A 26,897-nucleotide genomic window follows, 5' to 3' on the forward strand; every position below is an offset into this window, starting at 1 on the left:
ACTTACATGAAAGATTGATTAGCGGAAGGTGAGTTTTCATCTTCAAAAGTAAGAAACTTATCGAACAATAGTGACATTTAAGTTCGATTGTTTTGATCTTGTTTTGTTTCGTTTCTTCCCTCTCATTTGTTCACGTCTTAACCATGATTTTTGTCAATTAATCGTGAGAGGGGAGGCTCAAAATGTTGTTCACCGCCCCATATGTTGTGGTTTGCTTACCCCTTCGAAAATTTTGTTTCTTCTAAATTATTTTGATATTTTGTTCTAACTCGAATAACATCATTTTGAATGTAATTAGATTTGTTAGACAAAATTTATTATTTTCTCACATTTTTAACTTTGTGTCATTGTAGAAATTTGATAGTAAAGACTATTTCAAAATAATTTTAAAATTTAAAATGATACCGTAACAATGATAAAAGTTCATTCGTCTAGCTCAAAATGCGATTTATTAGATATGGGGTATAAGAGCCTCCTATTCATTGTGTAGATGGCACGAGAGAATAAGGAAACTTTCCTTGTCCTTATCTCTAACTTCCTTTAGCTAATTGAGAGGAATTACTAACACTTCCGTTCTTATTCTCTATTTAAATGAGAACTTTTTGCTTTGTTTTGTATCAATCTTCGCTAGATTTGGCTCTACGGGTTAAATGAACATCTCTAGTTTATCGTATAAATTAATATGTAAGCATTATAGACCCACCAAGTGAAATCGATAACTTTTTTATCACGACTAGCTAAAGTTCCATTAATGAGTGACTACATTAAGTAAAATCTCCTCAAGAAATATAAGGTTTTTATGAATCTAATTTTGAGTTGTCATTCATTCAACCACGAATACCTTTAATGTTTCAAATTTAAAATATTTCATTGCATGAACTACGTAAGAAACAAAGTCATTGGCTTGTAGGTTCAAAACTATATCAACTACCCCCGGAGTAATAATCCATAAACCAGTTACTACTCTCGGTTGTACTAGATTCTCCAAATGTACTTGTTCTCCCTTCTTCCTTGCTGTGGAAAGTTTTCGTAAAATAACTCAGATGGGAAGAAAGAAGAGGGCATTAAGAGATTCTCGTAGCCCAACTTGGACACGATCCTTCCATCACCCTAGAATGAAAGGGGCAATCTTGTAATTTTTTGGTATGTGAAGATATGTTCAGTTCTATGTACTATTTTTTCATTAAGACTAGCACCTCAAATTGTGGTCTTGAGAGATAGTTGTCCATATAATGATAAGGGATGTATGGATTCTCGAAAAGGGAGAAATCGAGATTGTCTCCCAGCTTTCATGGTTCCACGAGTCATAAAAAAGTTGGATCTCATATAAATCGTCCCATCTATTCTCGTGAGAAGATCGATTTTTGATATTCTATGTCAACATGTCTTTGATATTCCACACCTTAGGGTTAGACACCGACGAGCCCATTGACTTATCCATCCAGTGAGACTCTGCACTGTCCATACGTGTGAGTTTCTCTAAGAAGTGCCTCAAGGGAGGAGGATCGCAATGCGGAACTTCCATCGGTGTTGGCCCCTCTTGAGCCGGCCTCAGTTGTTGATTTGCAACGACATAATTAGCAAGATAAAAACCCTCACGACTCAGACACAACGAGCAAATGACCAGATAGCTCTAATGGGTTCCCTTCACTACTCCCGTGAAGATGGTCTAAACGGTTCAGAAATACTCATCTTACTACATAAAACATTTACTTAGCCTACATTTAGATTCCGGTCTACTCAAACTCGGCCTAGTTCATAACCAAAATTTAGATTTGGATTTGGCATAAGGTTCTTGAGTTGTTAGATTGTTGCTAAATAATTTTTGAATATTCAAACCGATCTAACAAAGAAGTAATTTTAATGGGGTTTGATTTAGCATATTGCGCTGGATCTTCCTCTACCTTTGTCCATTGTTGAAACCCTAGGAATTCTCTCTCCGATCCACGACCACCACTCCTCCGCTCATCAATGGCAGAGCCTCTCGATATGAGCTTAGATGATATCATCAAGAACAACAAGAAATCCGGATCCTCGAACTTCAGGGGTCGTGGCGGAGCTTCTTCTGGACCAGGTCCCTCTCGCCGCTTTCGCAATCGCGGTCTTAATAGAGCAGCGCCCTATTCTACTGCCCAGGTGAAGGATTTGGGTTTTAACATCCCGATTTCGATGAATCTTACTACCATCGCCATCCTCTAGCTCTTGTTGTTGTTGTTGTTGTTCTTCTTCTTCTTCTTCTTCTACTACTACTTCTACCAGTTTCTCGTTCTTTTCAAAACGGACTTCGGGTATTTTGTTTTTAATGTTCTGAAAAACATTGGGGGTTTAGGCGCCGGAGACGGCTTGGTCACACGACATGTTTGTAGATCACGGTGCGGCATATCCTTCACAGCCTGCACGGGCCTCTGCTATCGAAACCGGCACCAAGCTTTATGTTTCTAATTTGGATTATGGTGTTTCCAACGAGGATATCAAGGTATTTCAATTTTGGATTTGAGGGCTTGAACATGAGAATTTTTTTTGTATGTATTGCTAAGATTTTATTGAAATTGTATATGCAGGAACTGTTTTCAGAAGTTGGTGATCTCAAACGATATTCTATCAATTATGATAAAAGTGGGAGGTCAAAGGTATGTTTAAAGTGTGAAGAACACAAGAGCTTTTGTTTCTTTTTAGCAATATTCTGGCTTTGGTTTGAGTTTTTGTTCTTTGTAGGGAACAGCAGAGATTGTTTTTTCACGACAAGCAGATGCGCTTGCTGCTATAAAGAGGTACAACAATGTTCAGCTAGATGGGAAGCACATGAAGTTGGAGATTGTAGGAACTAACATCATGACACCTGCTGTTCCTGCTTCTGCAAATGGCAATTTTGGGAATCCAAATGGATTTCGAAGAGGGTATACATTTTCTCTCTTCACTTGTCCTTATTTCTGATTTTTCCATTTGCGTTTACAATTGCAATCATCTATTAACGCGGCTAATGGTATGTGTTCAGAAGTAGATATGGATTTTATTTGCTTTATAATACTTTTGTAAGCCCATGATTGAAGTAATTGTTTTTAGAGTTGTATTGGATTTTGACGTAGATTTTTCAACATTTTCTTGTTATTCTGACTTAGTTCATAGTAAAATCATTTTTCATTGCTTTTTGACATGTCCGCTGAAAGTTTTGAAAGGATTAAATTGAACATAAAAATATTTAATTTCAACAACTCGTTAAGATATGTGTACTTAAAGGGAGGTATTTCTCGTTTGACACTATGGACATAGTAAATGGTAAACCATATGATGTTAATCGAAGAAAAATTGTTACACTTGTATGAGAAACTTAGGGATTATATATATCTAAATATCTATCTATCTATATATATATTATGATAAGTAGCCGAACCTTCCTTGAGAAAACTTGAAAGAATATTAGGGCATATAAAAGACTCACTAACGGAGGCAAAATTGTATCCATAATTTATTGTCAATTTTGTTTATGATGACAATGTGTTTCTAGCAGCAATTGTATTCAACAACTTTTATTTCTCAAATTTGCGTTTGATCGCATATAAAATTAGCTGCTTCCTAATGTTTATTAATATTTTTTAACAACTGTGGGTATCTGACCAAGTTTTCACACCTTGGCTAGTATTGTCAAAAAACCACATGAACCTACTTCATTTGGTGTTGGAATGCTGGGTGTTATTTTCATTGGGTATTTGAGTGTACAAATTGTCTATTTGACCACTAACTGAATTTGTTGTAGGTTAAAGCTTACAAGATTTCTATTCAAGTTCTCCAATAAACAAACGACATTAAGGGATCCAGTTCTGCCACATTTTATGCAAGAAAAAACTTAATATGGGTTCCTTCTTTTGCGCGTCAATCCTTTTAGAAAAGAGTCTAGGTAATGATAACTTGGATAGTTTAATGACCAAGATTATTGAATTGTAGATGAAAGATTCCAAGTTGCAAGAAGTTTGTGTGTCATTGTTGAGGTGTATGTTATTATGTGGAGCCTGTGGAGCCTTTGGGGAGGGAGTAATGGCAGGCTCATTAGAGGGCTTGAGTGGTCTTTGGTTTTGACCCCTTGTTAGGTTCATCATCTCTTTGTGGGTCCAGAATCAGCTTATGTTTTGATCATATGATTCTGTAAGTTTTGATATTTAAGCTTTTCCATATTGATGATGAATTATATGAAAAGGGTAAAATGTTTACGAAGCCTGCCTTATTAACATTTATCACACAGATATTTTAATTGTGCGATGTTGATAGAAGCCGTTCTTTCTTTACTTTGGTACCCGTATGACTTCTGCCTGCCTCTGAACAGTTCTGGTAGTTATTTGTGTACATGATCATGCATTACGTTGTTCTTTTTATGCTTCAGTTGGTGCTTAAGTATGAGGCTGATAATTATGTTTTATGTATTTTAATTGAAATTGCTGACATCTAGACTTTTGATCTGATTTTGATTGCTATTATTGATTCTCTTAATCAGCATGCACTTAATAAATTTTCATTTGATTTTAACAGTGGACATGTACTGGGCCGAAACCGGGGTGGTGGACGAGGACGTGGTCCTGGAAGAGGAGGGCGTGGACGTGGGAGTAGCAGAGGTCGTGGGGAGAAATTATCTGCCGAAGATCTAGATGCTGATTTGGAGAAATATCATGAAGAAGCCATGCAGATCAATTAAATCATTTGGTGTGATTTCCTGGGGCTTGATATTCCCAACTTCGTTAGGTGCTTGATGATAAATGTGATAAGGATACCATTTTCTATTTTGCGAGTCATATCATGAAGCCCTGACCTTGAGAGAACCACTAGACCTTGCTAGGATGTGGAGTTTGGGCTTCAATTGTTATTTGTTGCAGTAAACTACAATGAGGTGTTATATATGCTTGAATCTGTAATCTCCCGTTACTTATCTGTTTCTTAATCTTCTCCAATCCTATTTATTTTCCATGAAAGTTGCACTGGAACTGGGAAAGTCGCTCACACTCCTTGTCGACACGGAAGGATTTGGGCGCTTGACATGGGAAGTATTGGTTATAACATAATCAACCACATCTTCTGGTGTTGAGGCCAAAGTTCTGGTACACCGTTTCTAAATCATAATATTTCCTTGATGGAATGATAGATATAGCCGAGAATCTATTCTGAATATGTTGATTATTGGGTTCTGACTGCAGAATTTCTACTTATATTGCTTTGCAGCGTTTGGTTTTATGAATTAAAAGTAATGTGTTAAGATCTTCTACTTGTTGGCATGGAGAGGAAGGAAGGGGTGTGGAGATGATTACCAAGTAAGTGTTCAAGGCCACCGCTAGCAGATACTGTTCGCTTTAACCTGTTACGTATCCTCGTCAGCCTCACAGTTTTAAAACGCATCTACTAGAAAAATGGGTTTTTCACACCCTTATGAGGAATGTTTCGTTCTCCTCTCCAACCGACGTGGGATCTCACACAATTGGTATGCAGTTAGAATTCAACAACACTTACATTTATTTCAGTTTATTTCAGTATTGTGTATGCCTTTTACTATCATGTGGTTGTAGTAATGACTATTATAGGCTGCAGTCTCGTTTCTTCAGCATATTTTGTTTGAAAATATTCCAGAATTTTGCATTCAATAATTAGAAGACCAGGCATATACCATGCAATAATGTTGAGTTTCTTCTGTATCTTAAGAAAGCCAAAAAAAGTAGGGGAATTATGCTACTCTGTCAAGTGTCATTTGAACTCCTAGCGTAGAAACTCGATTGCAGTTGGTCGAAGTGCACCGACATATCTGAGATTCAATTTAGATTTTACAAAACTGGTCCATTTTAGTTAGTTTTTGCTTTCTATAACATAGTTCAGATTTGTATTTTTGCTTCTATATTATGGTTATCATTCAGATTTCTACCTTGTCACTTATGTTTGAAGCCTTTTGGAATTCAATCTTAGATTAGTTTGTTTGTAGTTGATGAAGAAATGGAGTTGATGATCGATCATTACTAGGGTCATAATCGATTGAAAGATCAAGTCGACTTTTGTTTGCCATATCAATCATGGAGGTAAAAAATGATTTTACTCCCGGACCTTTTGCAATAGGTTTTGATTTTAGTATCAATAGTAAGGTGGAAATATTTGAATACAAGCTCATATTGCATATGAAAATTGGAAGGAAAATGTTCATGCCAAATGAAGCAGCTTTGTAGGAAAGGGGCTGTTTGAGAATGATAGTGCAGATGTTGGAGCGTCCTTTCATATACACAAAGCTTGTAACAATTTCTGATAAAGCTCATCAGATCTATTTGAAGCTCTCAAGGAAGGACACTATGAGTTGGGGTTGTGTAGGGTAGACTCGTAGCTTCGTTTAGCAGAAGAGCATGACTTTCGAAACTCTTAGTCAAGTGGGAGCACCCAACCTATGGGCTTTGAAAGAATAAGAGAAGGGAATAAAACAAAGAGGATCACTCCTTTTAGGAATATGGCTTGTTCAATCACTTGCTCATGAACTTGTAGCTTAGCCAAAAACAACGAATGGGAAAGTGTAGAAGCTTTGCCGATTATGTTGCAGCCTGGAAATGCTTAGAACTTCCATTTTGCATCTCTTATCGATGGTGTAGGTAGTTGTGCCTTGTTGGAGATTTATTTGTAGCAAGCCTCTTTTCTCCTCGTTCTACATAAACAAAATGAAGAACTGCGAACAAAATGAAGAACTGGGGCAAACAGTTCATCACGGAAGAAAGGACTCACTGAGCCAAAATTTGACTCTTAACGTTTTGTTCCATAGAGTATCAAGTGCTTCACTTCACATGGCTCAGAACTGATTGAAGGTATTTCTTTGTTGGTTATTCCTGTCTCGATGATATTATATTATCATTAGTTTCACATACTCCAGCCCTACCATGGAACTTCCTTCTTTAATTGATCTTCTAGACTGATTTTTTCATTTTGCTTTTAAGTATTACCGTTCAAATCAAGGGTATGAATGTTTTGATACTTCGGTGCTTTGTAATGAGTTGAATTATGAGCACAATCTTTGAGTTAACCCAAATATGCATCAACAGATTGAATAATACATGTTGGGTGTAGATTAAGATTAATCGACGATCATATAAAGGTGAATAACGACCCACAATAGAATAGTATGACATGGTATAAAATATTAGAACTTAAATAATGAATAACAAATCGAAATTTAAATACCATAGATTTGAAATTAAAAAAGAAAAAAAAAATTCAACCCTCAATAATTCAAACTATGGGCAATTAAAATGAGGATATTATATTTTTATTTGCACGAATTCAACGTCAACGTACAAGGTGATTCAATATTTACAATGAAACATAAAGAAAAATAGCAATAAATGTTAATAATATGAATAAGGAGTAATTTAATTTGTTTGAAAAAACATAAATTATTTATTTATTAATAATTTTTTTTAGATATATCTATTGACATTGACATTTTATTAAATTTTTTTATTGATGTTTCTAAAATTAAGACTCTAACCTTTCAATTCACATTTGGTATTTTAAACCTTCATGAAAACTAATACTAAACCGTAATAAAATATAATATTAAATATTTGTAGGAAGAAGAAACAAATATGAAAAAAAATATCGAGATATATAACTGAACTTATATCTGTCTGTACAAATACAATTTAAAGGTAAATTGTACTATTTTAAAGTTAGAGATTCAAAAGTTTATATCCCTACATTTATTATAGGAAGAATAGTAAATAAATAAACGATAACTAAGCTTTAGGAGCGCACAACAAAGATTAAAAATGTGATTTTCAAATCACTATTTTTCTCTCACAAATTACCTAGATATCATTAGTCACCGTCACACCTTGTTCTATTTCACATTTTATTACTTTTTTAATCATTGAAATTCAACCTTTCAACCTTCAACAATATTAGAAATGTTAATTTCACCCGCAAAAAACCACCTCGTCTAAGATAAAAAAAAAAATTCCCATTAAATGGTGAATAATGAAAGATGCATAAAAATATTTCTTTCCGCTGGCTAAACTAAATCAAGAACGAAAATGATATATATTATGTGTATTGAAGACTAAATTTTAAATTTTTAAAAAATTAGGTTCAATAATACATTATATATATATAGATATATTTTTTCATCTAAAATATTATTGATTATTATGTTTTTTTTTTATTCTTTTAATTAAAAAAAAATTGAAATGATTTTTTGTTTTAAAAAAATAGAAAAAATTCACCACAAATAACTCAATCTCCTAGAATTCTGCAGACAATTCTTTCATATAAGAGAAATGAAATGATGGTGGAGATGAGAACGGAGGTCCCGTCCCCGTCCCCGTCCCCGTCCCCGTCCCCGTCCCATGGATAACTCTAAACACAACATATTATTAGTTCATCACATTACCAAGTCAAACAATGGTTTGACAACTTTTTCTGGTAGAAAGCCTAGCAAATTTATTACTCATAGTTCATCACATTACCAAGCCAACATTCAATAAGCATCAAAGACCAACTCAAACTACTCTTTTCTCTTGAATCATCTCCATGTTCAAACATTCATCATTCATTTATTGCTTCTTGTCTCGAAGACATTTTCAAGCTCTTTTTAGAACTTGATGGAGACCACACAGAAAACAGAAGCATAGATATCAACTTCATCATTTATTCTTACTTGGAAATAAGAACCCCCAAGGTAGGAGAAGGCGGAGCCATTGAAAGGTGACTAAAACACTAGAAACGACCTCTAAAAAGACCTATTCCTTGGTGTTCTAACGAAGAAATAGAATAAGGGAAATTTCCATTCAATCAAATATATGTTCTTTCTTTTCTTGTTTCCTCTTGGACACTTATCAATGATAGTCAACACAAGACGGGTTTGAATCAGTAAAAGATACATACACACAGCCCCCAGAAAAAACGAGGGACGACAGCATGGCATGAGGGTAAAAAATGTCTTTTGTGTACATATACAAACTTAGTTTCTACGCCAATTATTTGTGCTGTTTAGGATTCTCATATCTCGAAAAGACGAACCGAAACAAGGAATGAAATACTGCCCTTATACATGATAATACAAAGTTCCAACAAGATGAAGGCCAGTACCATGGGTACAATAATCTGAAAAATAGGCTTATAAGATGCCTAGGATATCGTCCAACCTGTACCAAAAATCCTTCATCAAACTTTCTAATTTTCTTAGCATAACAATATTACTATTGTAGTGGCACCCGGCTAAGGTATCAAATTACATAAAAGGAACATGCTTAATAGTTCTTTCATTGAGCAACGACATTCGGTTTAATCGATACTTACTGGAAATAGCAAATCTAGAGCATCCCATGCAGCGTGTCGAACAGCTCTGGTAGGATACATGGGGCCACCCGGAGGGGTGAAGCTATACAAACAAGTTTTTAGCCTTGTACTTGTGGTCATTCTGAGTTCCAAACCTTATATAAATTAAAAGCATTGATTAGAACAGTTAGAATAGCAACTGTTGAATCTCAATGAGTCAGCCAATTACCTTGGAGAACAATCAGGTGTGAAAAATAATGCAGCAGTACAGGTTCCACCTTCAGCTTTTGAATCTGACCAATGTAATATTTTGATACCAATATTGAACTTGCGGATGTATTTAAGCATGAAAGTAGCAAAACAAGCTATTTCATGATATAAAAATATTACAGAAAACGATCGTAATTTAATAATATAAGTCCATCGAAACAAAAGACGTGTTAATAGAACATTTTGCGATGCTACACGACAATTTACCTGATCAGTAAGTTCAATCACAAACAAGTCAGCTGGACCACCTATCAGTATGGCATTTGGGAAAGGAGGAAATTGCTTTAAAAAACTTTTAAGCTTATCATCTGAAACACAGCAGGTTATTATATACAGATGGGCACCCAAGTACTAGCTTTCCAAATGGCATTTATAGCTAAAGCTCACCTGAATCATAGAAAATTAAGAACCTTGAAAGTAAAAGAAAAAGATCTCTTTGAACCTGCAATTGAGAAAAAGATGAGGAAGAAGAAAGAAAGGAGCAAATTTCAGAACAATTCTCTTGAAAATAGCTGCATAAAAGATACTACAAGTACTAAACAATCTAGATTGTAAAATATTCATAAAAGAACAAACATAATAACTTACTTCATTCATGCAAAATTAAGGAAACCATTCAACTCTAACCTGTATGGGGATTTTGTTCGATCTGGCAGGTTGAAATGCAACTTCTCCAAGAAGATACTGAACATCAAGAGATTAGCACAAGTTACTGGGCATTTACATGTCACCAAAAGAGAGGAAAATATTCTTGACTGAACTCTTACATGAAAGAGAGATTTAAATCGACTAGTGTTCGCCTGAATATCAAGCCTGAATCAGCAAACATAGGTCATTGCAATCATACTAAAATAGCATTCTCATTATATATCTAAAATGAGGATGATCATAAATATGTAGCCAGCAGCTGTATGAAACAAGTCTAACACGCTATCTGATGAAATACCCGTGCATAAGATGCTAATTCCAGTTTGAAAGTTTCAATTCAACTAATGATCAAATGCACCAAACGGTCATTAATCACAGTGAAGCAAATGCCCTCACACCCTTTTAAATTTCCTTTTTAATAAGATATTAAATCTTTTAGAAATATAACGAGTTGTTCTCGATGTTTTTCAAATATTTTGATTCACACCATATTGTCTCATTGGAGATGAGCAGCTAATTTTTTTTGTCCTCTTAATCTTCTCCGCTTTTGTAAAATATTTAATAAGAGGCTATCCCCCAAGGGGCAACCCCATTGGCAAGGGCTTGAAGTCTCTCGGTCACATTGGCTTATAGGTCCCAAGTTCGAATCTTTGGCTGAGCTTAATGCCAAAAATCCTTGATGTCTCCTACGTCCACGACGCCTTGAGACTAGCATGGGTGCCCCGGTTATATAAGGAAGCAAGCTCCAACTCCCAGTTATCTTATATTTTGATGAGAGGTGTGCTGAATAGTAGTAGGCACCTAGTTTTATCTTCTTTTTTTTTTTACATTGTTTTTTCATGTGAAATATCATAATCTAAAACAAATTTTCAGCATGAGATCATTGATATGTATATTAAGATTCATCATATATATTTTAAAACATAAATATTTCAACAGACATAACGACTATAAAATGCCTTGCATCAATGCTTCTTTTAAAATAAGAAATATCATTAACCACTAAGAATGCATGAAAAAAAAGTATGCAGTACATCAAGATCGGATGCTGTTCAAAAAAATTGAAAACTTCCACTTGAATGAAATGGATATTCGCAACAAATTGCTAAATCCATACCAGAAGATATTGGTGGCACCTTGAACAAGAGCAGATGAATTACGGAGGTGGGCTTCATCAGAATTTTCAATTTCAATTTCAAAGAGCTGCAAGATAGATCAGCATCAGGCACCAAATATTTCTAATAAAATAGAAGAAAAAGAAGACAATAACTCCAATGGAACATATGTTTGGATAACATCAAGAACGATCACTGCCTTCAAGACGAATTAAAAAGAAAGTTTTCTTTGCAAGTAGTAAGAAAAGTAGAATTCATTTCAACACAGAATAGTTAGTGCCAAGGAACCCAGACGATGGACGAGCAAACGCTCAGAAAATGTCAAACTATTCCATCATCAAACAACAAAGAAATAATAATAACAGTAATAGAAAGTGAAAATCACATCGGCTTTAAGAAAATGCATTGTGCAAGTTCACCCACCCATTTGTGGAATAAGAGGGTGAAAATATGACATGTAAATGATTGGCTCCACAGTTTGACAATCAAATCAAGGATTGGTTTCCCGCCTTCTGGCACCTGAACATAATAATCAGCAAGAACATCGTAAAAGCATAATGGATTATCCATTCCATGCTCCACAGGTGCAATCGCATCTTCCTCTGTGCTGAGAATTATTTCTGATTTATAAAGCAGAACATGAGTGGGTAGTGCTATAACAATATGTAACACCATCAAGTCTTCATCTGATCTAAGACTATGTAAGAAGATGCAGCTAGTACGAGCTTTGACAAGCTAGGTGGAAGTATTCAATTAATCAACTCTAATAGAGTGACTCTATTTCATTAAAGGCGAAACAAAAGACCATTCTCCATTTTATGAATATTGAGAAACCATTAGCATAGACGATCAGGGCAAAGATTTCAAATATACCCCTATTCTATTACAAGTTAAAATATTACCTATCATAAATATTTCAAAACCATCATTGGACTCAAATCCATAGAATATAGATGGAAATTCAGACTTGGTATAGATGTGGCAATGACCTAGAATCGTGTGACAGTGTTTGAGTCCCAGTTTTTGTTCCAAGTTATTGCCACACCGTTCCAAACCCAATTTTCATCCTACATATTAACAAATTTCTACTAAGAAGGTAGTATTAAACTGTTTTATGAAAGATGAAACATTGAGAAGAACATGGATATTTTTTAAACAAAAGCCTAAGTTCAATGGTACTTTTTGTAGTTTAGCCTTTAGCTATGGATCAAGTTAGTAAATACACATTTGATCTCAACAAGCATGAGATAATTTAATAACTTTCTAGAAATAAACAAGACTTATAAGACAAAAACATTCATCCACACGCTATTCCTGTTTGTCGAATATAAGTTTTTACATTCCGACAACTCACCTTTGGCTCGGTCATCGACTTCTAATGCTATGTCAGCAAACAATTCTCGCAGTACATCTCGCCTCTGTGATGAAGAAGCTAATGCCTATATTTAAAAATAATAATAATGATAAATCTTAAAGGTAATGATGGTTCCAATTCACTACAGGAAAAACAACACCAAATAGTATAAGCAAGGAGAATTCTTACCTCAGCCTTCCCCTACACTGTCTACTCACGCTTTACAAATTACATTATTGCAATATCCAGCCAAATGCATATTCCCTCTAGAACAGAATAATCTCTTTGAAAGTCTCACAATTTCCCTTTTCACCCTTCCTTATATATACAAGGAAGGCCCAACACTTACCCCCGAGAAATTGAGTTTTAATAGAATCTAAGGCTCCCACAAAACTTACCAAGTCCACTAAGCCTTTCCATTGAATGTGGGCCTCTTCTTCAGTATGTCGCATTCCCAATACATGATTTGTCTCAACGTTTCATTCTGAGTCGGAATCCAGGGAACCCATCAATTGTTGGACAAAAATGTCCAGTGGTGTACTTCGCTGGTAAGCCAATAAGCATTTTACATATTCATACAAGCAGCCGATAAGGACAAAAACCTCTTCGAGAAAAATTTTATTCACCTTTTGAGCTAAGGAGAACAATATATATGGCAGAAGTTTCAAATAAACCAAATCATGTGGATTCAATCTCTCTAGGTTTACTGACCACAACGTGCTTCATCTGAAACTATGTCCCGTAATAAATAAGCCTCAAGTTCACAAAAAAGCATGGTGTCAATCTTAATTAGTTGACCTTATACCGAATTAGTGCTTGCCAATTGTCTAAACTGTACAACTGAGGAAGGTGGTGCTCATCTACATACTTTCAATCGAGAAATTAATTTTGATATTACACCATACCAACCAAAAATGTCACCCTTCAGTTTGTCATAGCAGAAACAGCGCAGTTGACTTCAGATTGGTCATCCATTTATGGTAATGTGTCATACTTCCAAGGAGGGATGTGTCTTGTAACCAAACAACTACACCCAAATATGACCCGCGGAAACTTTGTTACACTCAGATGTAACGGATCTAGCAAAGTTACGGAGTAAGACATGATTTCAAAAGAGAGCCACCACCTTAGGAAATAAAGGGAGTTGTGATGGTATGAAATGAGTGGATTTCCTTAATCTATCCACCACCTTATGTTTTCCCAAATTTAGCAGAGATGGAAGTAGTTAAGAGGGAGCCAGCTGGGGACAAAGTTATTATTTTGTTGCCAAATCAAACATTCTTACACTAGCCTCTACACATCTTGCCGCCAATATTACTCTCATGCAATCTTCATATAAATAACCCCCAACCGTGCTGCCTGAAAAGATTTAAAGTAAGTTGATTTGAGAGGCATGACCAAAGAACAAAATACTAGGTGATCCTTTTATAACGTACAAAATACAGAAGCTAAGAATCTGGTCTACTAAAGGATAGCAACCCTGTTGAGCCAAAGAGACAACTCTAGAAAGTGCATCAGTAGGTCTATTCATGCTCGATGTGGTATGGATTTGAAGGAACATCCAGGAGCATGACTTAATCTCTCGGTGAAAATATCTCGCCCATTTCTCAAAGAAAATGGTGTAGAAGACCTGAGAGTTTCCGATTTTAAAAGTCGTAGTTGGAAATTTGACTCCCTTCTCGAGCTTAGTTGGTGATTAAATTTTCCGCTTTTTACTTGAGATTAAAATGAGAGCAGTTTCTTTAGGTGGTGTGTCTGCAATGTACATTGAATGAAAAATTATTTTAAGGCCAGTTTGGAGTCGAATATATTCACTATAAGAATATGTCTGACCTTTGTAGAAATCACACTTGAGGCAACTTTCCAACTATATTTTCTCTCAATTCAAGCCCTAAGACCCATACAAAGTGCTAACATCTATTCCTGAATACCCCCTGATTCCTTACAAGGATGCATCAAATGGCTGCTAAATGCCTCTATTAATAGGAAAAAGATCTGGACATACATAAAGATACCCAAGGGCTTAAAGCTAAGAGAAATTTATATATTGCTCAAGTGTGGCGCATGGCCCTTGTGTCCCAACAAGAAAGAAAACGTTTCTACTTTCTCTTGTCATGAGTTGTAAGCCCCCACTGCCTCTCTCTTAATATTCTTCTTCTTAATATTCTTCTTCTACTACTACAATGTGAACTCCCTAGTATTGCCCCATGTGCCATTCATAAACCTTTGTGCATGCTCAATGCCAAAGCCTAAAAACCTTCAGCCTAGGCTTTAACAGACTTTCCTCGAGCTTAAATTTTGGTCCGAGCGTGTTTGATGATTAGACCCACAATGTTGATAGAACTTTTTGTCTTAAAGCTTTATGCATCTTTGGATCAAAAGAGCCTTGCACCTCTATGAGAACACACTCAAGTGTAAATTTGTAATGTTAAAAGAATAATATTTTTAGAAAATATAAAAGTTTACTCATGTATTTAATGCTAATACATCATGAGTTTTGACTTGGGCCTCTAACGCACTGAATCTTATATCTGCCAATCCATAGCCAACAATGCCATTTCTTCCAACCTATATTCCTTGATATCTACCAAGTTGATCATAGCATATCAAATCTGGTTCCTCATTCCCTTCCTATCCGAAAAATCTCTCCCATTACATTCTTCTTCATCAAAATAGCCTAAATCAAAGTAGCATATTAAGTTTCCTGTGTATCAAACAGCTAACAACATTACATGTTATGTGTTCAAATGCTCCCTTAAATCAAGAAGCCATTCAATAACTGACTTCATATTTCCACGCTCTCTAGCTTGACGGGTTCGTAGTGTTGCATCCTTTGCAGAGGTTCGAGAGTTCCTTTCTCACCTGCCTTCTTCATGAGAAGGGTTGGATTATATGTACTGTGGGGTGCTTGGTTGGACAAGAACGAGAAAGTGTTTAGCGGGGTGGAGAGGACCACGAGAATGCAGCTCTTGTTAGGTTCCATGTCTCTTTTTTGGCTAATGTTGTAAAGTTTTTTTTAGCAATTATCCTTTAGGTATCATTTTGCTTGATTGAAACCTCTTTTTGTTTCAGTTTTGCTCCTTTTGTTTGGGGTTTATCTTTGTATCCCCTTCTCAAGGAAAATTAAGCACTTTATTCCAAAATAAAAAGACTACCTCTGCCTTTCCCTGCATTCTCTACTCACCCTTCACAAAACCCACAATTTCAACACCCTGCCAAAATGCACTCCTCATCCTTGAGAAAGAACACTCTCCGCTCAAACAAACTGTACGTCCAAACAATTCACTTTTTAGCAAGTTAGTACAGCGGGAGGCCTAACATTATGATCTTGTCTTCATTCACGGTTCTTCTCTCAATCGAGAAGAACAAATGCCACTTGAATTCACAAGCTCATAAATGCCAGATTTTGTCGCAATAGCAGAACTTGGTTTAAATACATCAATTCTTAAGTTAGCAGAACAGGCAATGATGGTTTTAACGTGTAATGAGGAGGAGTGTCTATTATCTATCAAATCACAAACCTCCATGACATCATGGTGCGATATTGTCCACTCTGAGCATAAGCTCTCATGACTTTACGTTTGGTTTACCCAAAAGACCTCACACCAATGGAGATGTATTCATTACTTATAAACGACCATCCCCTTCATTAGCCAATTTGGCACTCGGTCCCAATAATCCTGAACAAACAATACACTACGGATTATCCGAATCCATTTCCAATTGTTTCCCCCATCCAGGACAAAACATAAGAAACAAATTCAGATATTCAAACAAAAAAAAAAAAGTGAAGAAACACGAACCCGCTGCAGCTTCTTCTCAATCTGCAGGGACAAAGCGCTAAGATAAGCAGAGCTCCGGGGCGTCAACGTCCGCGACATTCTGATCATAAATCATACAAAATCATTCAAGAACCGAATCTCGATGAATCCGACCAATGGTAAATAAAGATGAACGAGAATACTCAGCTCGTGGATGAAGACTGGATGTCCACCAACAAGAAATCACAAGACATTGGAAAAGAATGCGTGAGAAGATCCAGAGGATGCTTCGGCATGGAGAAATACGAGGATAAAATTGAAAGAAAGGGAAAATGGAAAGGGAAGAGAGGGGTGGTTGATTTGGCGCGCAATGGAGACAACACCGTGGAGCTTGGACATGAAAGACCCCCAATGAGTAGCGATTTGGGTTAGTGCCACACTCAGATGCCGACGCGCCCACGTCACATACATCAAGATATTTCTCCGATGTGATTAGTACGAACATATACTTTACGACATTTATGTTTGTCATGATGTGATGATACGATATTGTGTACACCACAATACTATGTGCACTCCCTTCCCTTTCGTGGTATACCAACCGCGTGAGTGTATGCTAGTCGAATGCTAAGTCTAGGGAGTATACGAGCTCGCCTAGGGGTTCATGTGCACGTGCATGGGTCATGTGTAGAGAAATACTACACATCCAATTCTACCATAAAATGATAGTTCTCCCACATGATTGTATTTCTTGATCCCTTATCCGGACAGCATAGTTACTTACTGAGTATTTCTTAAAATACTCAAGTCACTGCTACTCTTACTTTTCAGTAAAGGCAAGACACCTATGCATAGATGACAGTATCGTGGTGACGACCATGAGACTAAAGGTAGGGTAGATGCGTAACATTGTTTTGTTCTTTACAATATTTTTATTTAAATTTCACGTTGCTGTCTCCGCTATAGTTGTTTAATGATTTTATTTTGAACATATAAGTCCATGGCACCGTTTTAAAATGTTTTAAATTTTTTTTTCATTTCATATTATGTCATTCATGTAGTAGCGACTTTATTTCAGTAGTAAAAATAGGGTCGTTACTGTTGGTATCCGAGCTTTAGGCTGACAAATTATGTAAACTAGCTTACGATGTGGACTCAAGGTATTCCCATAGCTTTGCAGCGCATGTCCCGTCACGTTGCGAAAACACCTGTGAATTTTCAAAAATAGCATTGATACCGCTGACCTTTAAAACAAGTATTTTAAAAAATTCTTACTGTTAATACATGAATGGAAACTGTTTATCTACACCTCATTGAACAAATTATCGAAACGATACAAATCAACCCAACCCAAAAGAAAATCATGGTTTGGGTCTAAATTACAATCCAAACAATTGGATTGGGTCTTAAAAATATTCCGGTCACGACCCACGCCCACGACTTAGATCAAGATTCATAATCCAGATTCGACACCGGATGTCCCCGACATTCTCTAAATAAAGCATGTAACTACTTTTTGGATCTTTTTTCAACCGTGAATTACTCCAAATAAACCAGGTTAAACCATAGGGTTCCTATGATTGAACCACTGAAGAAGAATGTGCACGTTATTGGTATAAGTAGCGACTTTTAATTCATTTAAGTTTTTCTTAGTCATTCGATCCTCAAGATCGCTCTCATTCGAATGTGGTCTCGGTTCATTCAACTAGACATAACCTTTGGAAAAAGAATATTAGTTAATAAAATATTCAGAAACCATATTATAATAATTATTATTATTAAAAGGGACAAAACAATTTGGACTAGATTCTAAAAAATAATTAAAGGTATTCTTTTATTATTATAATAATTATTATTATTTATTATTTAAAAATAGAAATATATCCAAGTGGGAATCTTCAAATTATTTAAACATTATGATAATAATTTATAAATACTAATTTTGCATGTCTACAAGTATTAATATGGTTATTAACCATCGAGTATTTTTTAGGGTCTCGGCCTGAGATCGGAAGAGTAATCGAGCGGACAAAAGCACCTATACGTGTAGTAATTCTCGATATAGCAGTAAAGGCAAGACGTGTAGGTGGATCAACTCATTAAGTTTCCACTAAAATAGGATCCACACGAGAAAGAATACTTGCCTTCATTTATTATTAAGGGCATCTCGAGCACACCCAGGTCTCACCTATGTTTTGTTCTCGAGCATCAAACCAGTAGGTTCATAAACTTTAAAATTATCTAATAAATCTCTAAACTTTCAATTTTCTATGGTACGTTATCGAGCATCATATCTTACTTTTAAGATTATTATGAAGATTAAGAATATTTGACGTTTGTTACCAATGTCAGTGATATGTTATGACTTGTAAATGTTTGATATTTGAACTTTATAAGATTTTAGTTATTAATATAACATGTATTATAAATAACAACCCGACAACCCAATCCAACTCGAAAATAGAGGGCTGGGTTGTGAATTCTATTCGGGTTGTTCTGGTCACCAACCCAACCAACTCGAAATTTTAAGTTGATCCGAAATTTTAATATACAAATATTTGTTAACATCTACCAAAAAAAAAAATTGTATCTTTTAATAAAAAGCATAAATGACGTAATTTACATCATAATTTACATAAATTAATGTAGTAGATGACGTGTACAAATTAATTATATAAATAATTTAAATGGTATTTTTTTTAAATAAATCTAAAATTCTAAAAATAATTTAACCAATAAAGAAAGGAAAAAACAATGGGTATTTCTATTTTCTATTTATTTTCCTTTATTTGTCCTTTTCAACTTTTGTCTTGGTCTCCATTTTTCTTAATAAAATAATATAATTTATTGCATGCCCACGTGTTATATTAAATTTTATATTATTTTTAATAGAAAAATAAAATAATATATTACATTATTATTTTAAATTTTTTAAATATAAATATTATTTATTATTATTATTATTTGGGTCGGTAGATATTGGGTTTGTTGGATGAACGACTAATTTAGGGAATGATCATGAGTTTATAATCAACAAATACTCTCTCCATTGGTAGGAGACGTTTTGGGGAAGCCCGAAGCAAAGTCATAAGAGCTTATGCTCAAAGTGGACAATATCGTACCGTTGTGGAGAGTCGTGTTCATCTAGCATGGTATCAGAGTCATGCCCTAAACTTAGTAATGTTAATAAAATCCTCAAATGTGGAACAAAGCACTCGAAAAGAAAAATGAGTCGAGGCTCCTCGAAAGCATAGTGAAAAATGACTAAGACTCAAAAAAGAAAAGGAGTCAAGCCTCGATTAAGGGAAGACGTACTTTGTTCAAGGGGAGGTATTGGATGAACGACTAATTTAGGAAATGATTATGAGTTTATAATCAATGAATACTCACTCCATTGGTATGAGGCTTTTCGGGAAAGCCCAAGAACTTATGCTCAAAGTAGACAATATCATACTATTGTCGAGACTTGTGTTCATTTAACAGGTTCCCCACGAAAATTTAATTTTCATTTATATATATATATATATATATATATATATATTAAATATTAATTTTAAAAAATAATGATAATTTCTATGAGTATAACATTCTTATAAATTCAATAATATTTTTTAAACAATAATATAATATTATGTTGAACTTAAAAATTCAAATTTCAATATTATAATATAATATTCTTCGTACATTAGAACAGTAAAATCAAGAACGGAGAATATAATCCTTATTTCTGTCTCAATTTTTTCATGAATTTTTTTTTTCACCTCATTCAAGACGGGTTCTTGCAGGACGGTACATCTCTAATTTTATATTTATGGTACTTCTACTCGATTAATTATGTACGTACGTTTAAAATAATAATTTATATTTTTCGTAAAAAAAAATATTAATATTCTTTTAAAATAGAGATTCAAAAAATAAAAAATTATTCAAGGTATTTTAGAATTAAATTTAATGTGACCGTGAGTAAGTCAACAATAGATGTTTGACTTTAATACCTGATGCATTAATTTAATTCATTAAATACGAAATTAATGCGAATAACATTTTATTATTATTTACTTACTCCACGCGAATTAAAAAATAGAATTGGTCACCTTGAAGACAAAAAAAAACAATATATTAATTTCTTCCACCTATAATATTATGACCTTTCAATTAAAAACAATATTAATTTTTTTTTTAAAATATGGATTAATTTAATAGATTTAATAAATAAAAAAGTGGGTATGTTTTATCCATATGTCTCCGTTTTTGACCAATACGAATCGTTTTGGTCAAATAGGACAAAAATCAGCAACGGTAGGCAATTGACCCAAAAAGAAAATAATAAATAATAATAAAAATAAAGACTGAGTTGACTCGTTCGAGTTGGTTCATAAATACAAGCGAACTCAGTCAAAAGGTCAAAAGAGCTTCAATCTTCGAACCTTCCCCGTTCCTTCCCTCATTTATTCTCTCTATAAATTCCCCTACGGTTTCTCTTTGCCGCCATAGCCATTACCAAACTCGAGCTTTTTTCTTTGTCTCTTGAAGATGAGGAACCATTTCTTCAAGTCTTTAACGCCTTCGCATTCTCCTGCCAGAACCACGCCGTCTCATTCCCCTGCTAGAACCACGCCGTCGCACGGCCTCTGCGAGTCTCTAATGGAGGAGAATATTGAAGTTGCAGAAACCCTAATTACGAAATGGGACTCTGCTTCTTCGTCTTATGCCGATATCACTCCTCTGTTCCAAGATGACCGCTACGAGGCTAAACAGTACCTGAAGGCTGTCAAGGATTTGCAGACGGCGATGGATTATTTCGGCACCGAGCATACGAACTCTCAACATCTTGTTCGCGCTCAGCGTCTGATGCAGACCGCGATGAAGAGGTTGCAGAGGGAGTTCCACAGGATTTTGGCGGAGAATCGGACGCATCTGGATCCGGAATCCATTTCGAATCGGTCGTCTAGGAATTCGGTTCTCACTGGTAACTCTGATTTGGAGGATGATTCTGAGGACGATTTGCGATTTGCGAACGAGAATGTTTCCGAGGAGGAGCGGATGTCGAGATCGGCTATTGCGGATTTGAAATCGATTGCGGAAGGTATGATTTCTGCTGGTTATGGTAAAGAGTGTGTGAAGATTTATACTGTTAATCGGAAATCGATTGTTGAGGAAGGACTGTATAATCTTGGAGTTGCGAAGACGAGTTATCATCATGTTCATAGGATGGAGTGGGAGGTTTTGGAAGTGAAGATCAAGAACTGGTTGAATGCTGTTAAAATTGCTGTTAAAACTTTCTTCGAAGCGGAGAAATACCTCTGCGATCGAGTTTTTTGGAGTTCCGCTTCGATTAGAGAGTCTATTTTCTCTGAAATTACCAAAGAGAGCGCTCTAACTCTGTTTGGCTTCCCGGAAATGGCGGTGAAATCGAAGAAATCTCCCGAGAAAATATTCCTGATTCTCGATCTGTACGAAGCGATCTTCAATCTCTGGCCGGATATCGAATCAATGTTCGCCTGCGAATCCACGGCCTCCGTCCGATCTCTAATCGACCATTCGCTAACGAAAATCGCGGAAAGCATCCGCTCCATGCTCGTCGATTTCGAATCTCACATCCAGAAAGATTCCTCCAGAACGCCAGTACCAGGCGGCGGAGTTCATCCACTCACTCGCTACGTGATGAACTACATCGCATTCCTCAGCGACTACAGCGGAATCCTCCCAGGAATAGTCGCGGATTGGCCGTCGATGCTTCACTCTCCATTGCCGGAATCCTTCTTTGGCGGAAACGATTCGGAAGAAAATCCTCTCGCCTTACGCTTGGCCTGGTTGATTTTAGTCCTCCTCTCGAAGCTCGACAGCAAAGCGGAGGTGTACCACGACGCGCCTCTGTCCTACATCTTCCTAGCGAACAACCTCGAGTACATCGTCGTGAAGGTACGAACCTCAAATCTGAAATCCGTTCTAGGAGACGAGTGGATCGAGAGCCACGAAGCGAAGGTGAAGCAGTACGCATCAAGCTACATACGGATGGGATGGAGCAGAGTGTTCTTATCACTACCGGAGAATCCGATGGCGGAGATCTCACCGGAGAGAGCAAGAAAACACTTCCACGATTTCAATATCGCATTCGAAGAAGCCTACAAGCATCAAGCGTCGTGGATCGTGATGGATTCAAAGCTGCGTGAGCACATCAAGATCACGCTGGGGAAGAAACTCGGGACGCTCTACGGTGAGTTCTACATCAACTACCGTGCGCGATTGGAGAATCTTTACGGAAATGATTCGGAGGTGAGATTTGCGCCGGATGATTTGGGAAACTACTTGTCGGATTTGCTTCACGCCGATGGGAATTCGGGAGGGAGTGTTTCTTCAACGTCGTCGTTATCGTCGTCGCCGTATCACTTTCATGGTGGTCGGCATAGTGGATGAGGCGGCGGTGGACGGCGGCAGATAAGGACAAACTTAAGAAGTGATGTGTGAGGATATAATCTTCGAGACGTGTATAAAGCAAATTTATTTTAATTTAATTTTTTTAAAAATTATTTTGTATGGATTGGATATGAACGTAATGTAAATTCCGTTTAAATCTCAAACGTATGGGGACCACCAGGTTAGTATGTAGTCGCAGTTGCTTTTTGTTGAATCTTCGTGATCTTAATCTAAACTATCATATTGTGTTTAATCTTTTATTTTGTCATATTTTAAACTGAATAACGGTATGAAATTATTTATTTATTTATTAACCTATTTTGATACGATAATAACCACCTTGTCTACCGAGCTACGTTTAGATTATTGCTTAATTCTCGGGTCTATCGTTAAATCATATTTTTTAAGTTTTCATTTTCTACATACAATTAGAGACGTCCACGTGTGGGGGCAAGGATGGAGAAGTCATCCCCACCTCATATTTCTATTTCTATCTCAGCAAAATTTCTTAGTTTATTTTTTATGAAGTTGAAGCGGGGTGCTAAGATCGGGTTTCCCACAAAATTCTTAGCTTTTATTTATATATATATATATATATTATATATATATAAGTTATGTAACGACTCATGCTTAAGATTTAGAATCTAGATTCTCCACTTGTTTGCTCCAGCATTTTCGTGCATCTCCAACGGTATGGTCACGTTACCTATTTCTCCATTTTTAAGAGTGAAAAATATCCTCATAAACCAATACGAGTCATTCCAGCAAGTTTTATCCTCACTTACATGCATGTCAAAAAAATTTAAAAAAATTATGTATAGAGTTACGTCCACATTAAGTATACATATAAAATGAATTCTTAAGAAATGGTTCATCTATCGGCTTTAAATTTATTTATGATCAAACTAACCCTTAATAAATGAAATCAATCAAGAAAATAGGCTCCACCTAACCATAACGTCTATATATATATATATATATATATATATATATATAAAAGTTGGTAATTTTTTTAGATTAATAATTGTTGAGGGAAGATTGAACTATCTGAATTTATATGATAATAGGCTTTTCCTCCACGAAGCTATTTAGATTCTCGGTTTAATTTCTATCTAACAATTTTTTTTATTAGAACGTTTGACCATTTGATTGAGATCTATATCTTAATCGTTGAGCTATGTTCCCGTTCGTCACTATTTTTAATGAAATAAGAGTAAATGCGATGGAAAATTCAAAGCAGCTACAACCTCCCTGTTTGAGAAGTTAAACAATTTGAATGTTTTGAAAATGAATACTCAAAAACAAGTGGGGTTTGAGTAGGTGATATTCATTATATCACTCAATGATATGTTCCCTGATACTCAAAAAACAAGTTGTAAGAGGTATTTTCTACACTTCCATATTTGTTCTTACCATGTGCACATTTAATGCAAAACACCATTTCATTTCATTCGAGTCGATATTGTGTGTTTTAGTTCGTATGTATGTGAAGTTCTCTATAATCATTTAAAATCTTTTGCTCGCAAATATTGTTTGCTTTGACTCGTTACATATTGTCGTCAATCTCACGTTTTAAAATACGTCTGTTAGAGAGAAGTTTCCACACCCTTAAAAAGATTGTTTTGTTCCCCTAGACTTGTAAAACACACAATGAAGCAAGAAAAAGAGGAATCTTAAGTGAATAGGAGACTCAAGTTCGAGGGAGATCAACATGAATCAAGGCTTATCAACATGAAGTTCCACAAACGTAATGTGTTCAACATGTGGAGAAAAGTCAGTGGTGAAACTGTCGAAACTCACGAGAGGCAGTTCAACGCTCAAATGGTGTTGAATTGTGTACAGTGGACACATGATCGTGACTCGTTCGCACACAATTGATAACCAAAAACAAACTCATGAAAGTTTATGCTCAAAGTGGACAATATCATATCATTGTGGAAGTAAGTGATTTCTAACATGGTATCAAAGTCGTGCTCTTAGTCATGTCGATAAAATCTTCAAGTGTCGAACAATCAAATTGTGAGTCTTGAATGTGTAGTAAAAAATGACACAAGTGTCAAACAAAAGGTATACTTTGTTCGAAAGCTCCAAAAAAGGAGTCAAACCTCAATTAAAGGGAGACTATACAAGAACTCCCTAGGCCGGAGAGGAAGTTCTATGGCATACTTTGTTCAATAAGTCTTCAAGTGTCGAACAATCAAGTTGTGAGTCTCGAATGTGTAGCCAAAAGTGACACAAGTGTCGAACAAAAGATATAGTTTGTTCGAAAGCTCCAGAAAATGAGTCAAACATCAATCAAAGGGAGACTATTCAAGAGCTCCATAGGCCTAAAAGAAAGTTCTATGGTGTACTTTGTCAAATAAGAGGATGATTGAAGAATCAATGAAAGGGAGTCCCACGTTGGGTAACTAAGGAGATGATCATAGGTTTATATATAAGGAATACATCTTCATTGATATATTGTAAAGGTCCGTGATTCCGAGCTATCTCATATCCATAGAAGCCAATCAAAGATTATCAAAATGAAGAAAAGGCTAAACAATCATATAACCAGTACAAGGATTGATCATTAAGATGATGATGGGAGTGATACAGAGTGTTCAAATTGATCAGGTTTGAGCTTACATTAATAAACAACACAGAAGACGACTCTAAAAAGGCAACAAAGTACATACAAATGGGCAAAGAACAAGTCAAAGTTTTTCAGATTGAACAAAAAAACCTAAGCCTTTTTTGGGGATTTTGTAGCCTTAGAGGCCTTTGATGGAGATTTAGGTTCTTTAGTGGCTGCTTTTTCACTCTTCTTAGGCAACAGAACTGGGTTTATGTTTGGAAGAACACCACCATGTGCAATCGTTACGCCGGCTAGCAATTTCCCAAGCTCTTCATCGTTTCTTATGGCCAACAATACATGCCTAGGAATTATTCTGTTCTTCTTGTTGTCTCGGGCTGCATTTCCAGCCAATTCCAACACCTAATTTGCCCCCGTTTGTGATAGATTAGAGATCAAAAGCATAGGATTCGATGTTTATTTGAAATCTAGGATCTATATACCCAAGGATTCAATCATATTCATGCTCACCAAATCCAATAAGAATTCAACATTCCAATCAATAATTATGTTCCAAGCTACAGCAAACACATGTCAAAAGCAATAATTAGTCAACCGAAGCTAAAATTCACGAGATATTCCATTTCAAATTCATCAGTTCTTTGAATTTCCTAATTTTTTCCTCAAATCAAATAGTTCATAATGATCTAGCAAAATTCAACGTAACAACAGCCAATCGATGAGTTAAGAATCTAGTTCCAGAATTCAATTCGAATCCCTAACCATCCACATCCAACAGAAAGAAACACAGATCTAGAAAGCAGAAGGAGTTCAGCAAGTACCTCGGCGGCGAGATACTCAAGAACGGCGGCCAAGTAGACCGGAGCTCCGGTACCGACACGTCGAGCATACCGGCCATTCTTCAAGTACCGACCAATTCTACCGACGGGGAACTGGAGACCGGCCTTAACGGAGCGGGAAACTGGCTTCTTCTTCGGACCGCCGCCCTTTCTTCCACCTGCTCCCTTCTTTAACTTGGCGCTAGAATCCATCGGAACTTGACCCTGGTCGCCGGAAAATCAAAGGCAGTTGCAGAGATTACAGGAAAACAGATTTGGATCAGTGGATATGACGATGAGAAGCTCTGAAATTGAGGTAATGTTTTTATAGAGCGGTATGAAACAACGAGCATTTGAGGATGGAGACGAACTCAGAAATGGGTGCACGTTAGACCGTACGATACAGTTCAATCGACGGGTGTGGATAGACTGTAGAGCGATCCGCGTTATTCAAAATGGACCAATTAGAAGAGAGGATATTTTTTGTTTTTCAATTTTTTTAATGTTAAAAAATGTTGATAATACGAGTAACCTCAACAATCTAATAGGGGTGTATATTCAACCGGACAACTTGTACCAACCCAACCCGAATCATAAGGGTTGAGTTGGTAGCATTTTAGGTAAAGTTGTGTTCATTTTTCTGAACCCGAACTGAGTCGGTGC

The 26,897-nt window shown here is 36.0% G+C and overlaps 4 protein-coding genes and 1 long non-coding RNA gene across 7 annotated transcripts; 3 read left to right on the top strand and 2 right to left on the bottom strand.

The window, feature by feature from the left end:
* The first annotated feature begins 1,746 nt into the window (after nt 1-1,746).
* Nucleotides 1,747-4,951, top strand: LOC111783402 (THO complex subunit 4A-like). The gene is made up of 5 exons (XM_023664328.1): nt 1,747-2,136; nt 2,330-2,476; nt 2,562-2,630; nt 2,716-2,897; nt 4,522-4,951. The coding sequence occupies exons 1-5, from the start codon at nt 1,972-1,974 to the stop codon at nt 4,682-4,684; spliced, it is 726 nt and encodes a 241-aa protein (XP_023520096.1). The 5' UTR covers nt 1,747-1,971; the 3' UTR covers nt 4,685-4,951.
* A 469-nt stretch (nt 4,952-5,420) lies between these two features.
* LOC111783403 lies at nt 5,421-6,928 on the top strand. The gene is made up of 2 exons (XR_002813368.1): nt 5,421-5,461; nt 5,954-6,928. It is a non-coding gene; the product is annotated as an uncharacterized LOC111783403 (long non-coding RNA).
* Nucleotides 6,929-8,791: 1,863 nt separating this feature from the next.
* LOC111782602 lies at nt 8,792-16,823 on the bottom strand. Of its 3 annotated transcripts, XM_023663384.1 has the most exons (12): nt 16,470-16,823; nt 13,065-14,025; nt 12,667-12,751; nt 11,736-11,932; nt 11,315-11,400; nt 10,317-10,362; nt 10,177-10,233; nt 9,937-9,991; nt 9,757-9,857; nt 9,509-9,572; nt 9,301-9,434; nt 8,792-9,146 (listed from the first exon to the last, which is right to left on the bottom strand). In XM_023663384.1, exons 2-12 carry the CDS (start codon nt 13,116-13,118, stop codon nt 8,979-8,981), a joined length of 1,047 nt encoding a protein of 348 aa, XP_023519152.1. In that variant the 5' UTR covers nt 13,119-14,025; nt 16,470-16,823; the 3' UTR covers nt 8,792-8,978. The 3 variants fall into 3 exon arrangements, with proteins under 3 accessions (XP_023519152.1, XP_023519153.1, XP_023519151.1); XM_023663385.1 differs by lacking the exon at nt 13,065-14,025 and having other exon boundaries at nt 9,757-9,797; XM_023663383.1 differs by lacking the exon at nt 13,065-14,025.
* Nucleotides 16,824-20,652: 3,829 nt separating this feature from the next.
* LOC111783145 (exocyst complex component EXO70H1-like) lies at nt 20,653-23,036 on the top strand. The gene has a single exon (XM_023664044.1). The coding sequence runs from the start codon at nt 20,961-20,963 to the stop codon at nt 22,842-22,844; it is 1,884 nt and encodes a 627-aa protein (XP_023519812.1). The 5' UTR covers nt 20,653-20,960; the 3' UTR covers nt 22,845-23,036.
* A 2,341-nt stretch (nt 23,037-25,377) lies between these two features.
* On the bottom strand, nt 25,378-26,651 carry LOC111783660 (histone H2A). The gene is made up of 2 exons (XM_023664577.1): nt 26,238-26,651; nt 25,378-25,818 (listed from the first exon to the last, which is right to left on the bottom strand). The coding sequence occupies exons 1-2, from the start codon at nt 26,445-26,447 to the stop codon at nt 25,567-25,569; spliced, it is 462 nt and encodes a 153-aa protein (XP_023520345.1). The 5' UTR covers nt 26,448-26,651; the 3' UTR covers nt 25,378-25,566.
* Nucleotides 26,652-26,897: the final 246 nt, after the last annotated feature.

The sequence above is a fragment of the Cucurbita pepo genome, chromosome LG20 (assembly GCF_002806865.2).
Source record: "Cucurbita pepo subsp. pepo cultivar mu-cu-16 chromosome LG20, ASM280686v2, whole genome shotgun sequence".
Classification (NCBI taxonomy): domain Eukaryota; kingdom Viridiplantae; phylum Streptophyta; class Magnoliopsida; order Cucurbitales; family Cucurbitaceae; genus Cucurbita; species Cucurbita pepo.

Bases quoted from the DNA above. Each gene is read 5' to 3' on its own strand.
- LOC111782602 (XM_023663383.1), bottom strand. From the start codon at position 16,556: ATGATCAGAATGTCGCGGACGTTGACGCCCCGGAGCTCTGCTTATCTT. The intron at 9,858-9,936 runs GTGAGCTTTAGC...GCTGTGTTTCAG, and splicing joins CTTAATTTTCTATGATTCAG to ATGATAAGCTTAAAAGTTTT. The intron at 9,435-9,508 runs GTAATTGGCTGA...AATTTATATAAG, and splicing joins ACACCTGATTGTTCTCCAAG to GTTTGGAACTCAGAATGACC.
- LOC111783145 (XM_023664044.1), top strand. From the start codon at position 20,961: ATGAGGAACCATTTCTTCAAGTCTTTAACGCCTTCGCATTCTCCTGCC.
- LOC111783402 (XM_023664328.1), top strand. From the start codon at position 1,972: ATGGCAGAGCCTCTCGATATGAGCTTAGATGATATCATCAAGAACAAC. The intron at 2,477-2,561 runs GTATTTCAATTT...TTGTATATGCAG, and splicing joins TTTCCAACGAGGATATCAAG to GAACTGTTTTCAGAAGTTGG. The intron at 2,631-2,715 runs GTATGTTTAAAG...TGTTCTTTGTAG, and splicing joins ATAAAAGTGGGAGGTCAAAG to GGAACAGCAGAGATTGTTTT.
- LOC111783660 (XM_023664577.1), bottom strand. From the start codon at position 26,447: ATGGATTCTAGCGCCAAGTTAAAGAAGGGAGCAGGTGGAAGAAAGGGC. The intron at 25,819-26,237 runs GTACTTGCTGAA...GGGGCAAATTAG, and splicing joins TTGAGTATCTCGCCGCCGAG to GTGTTGGAATTGGCTGGAAA.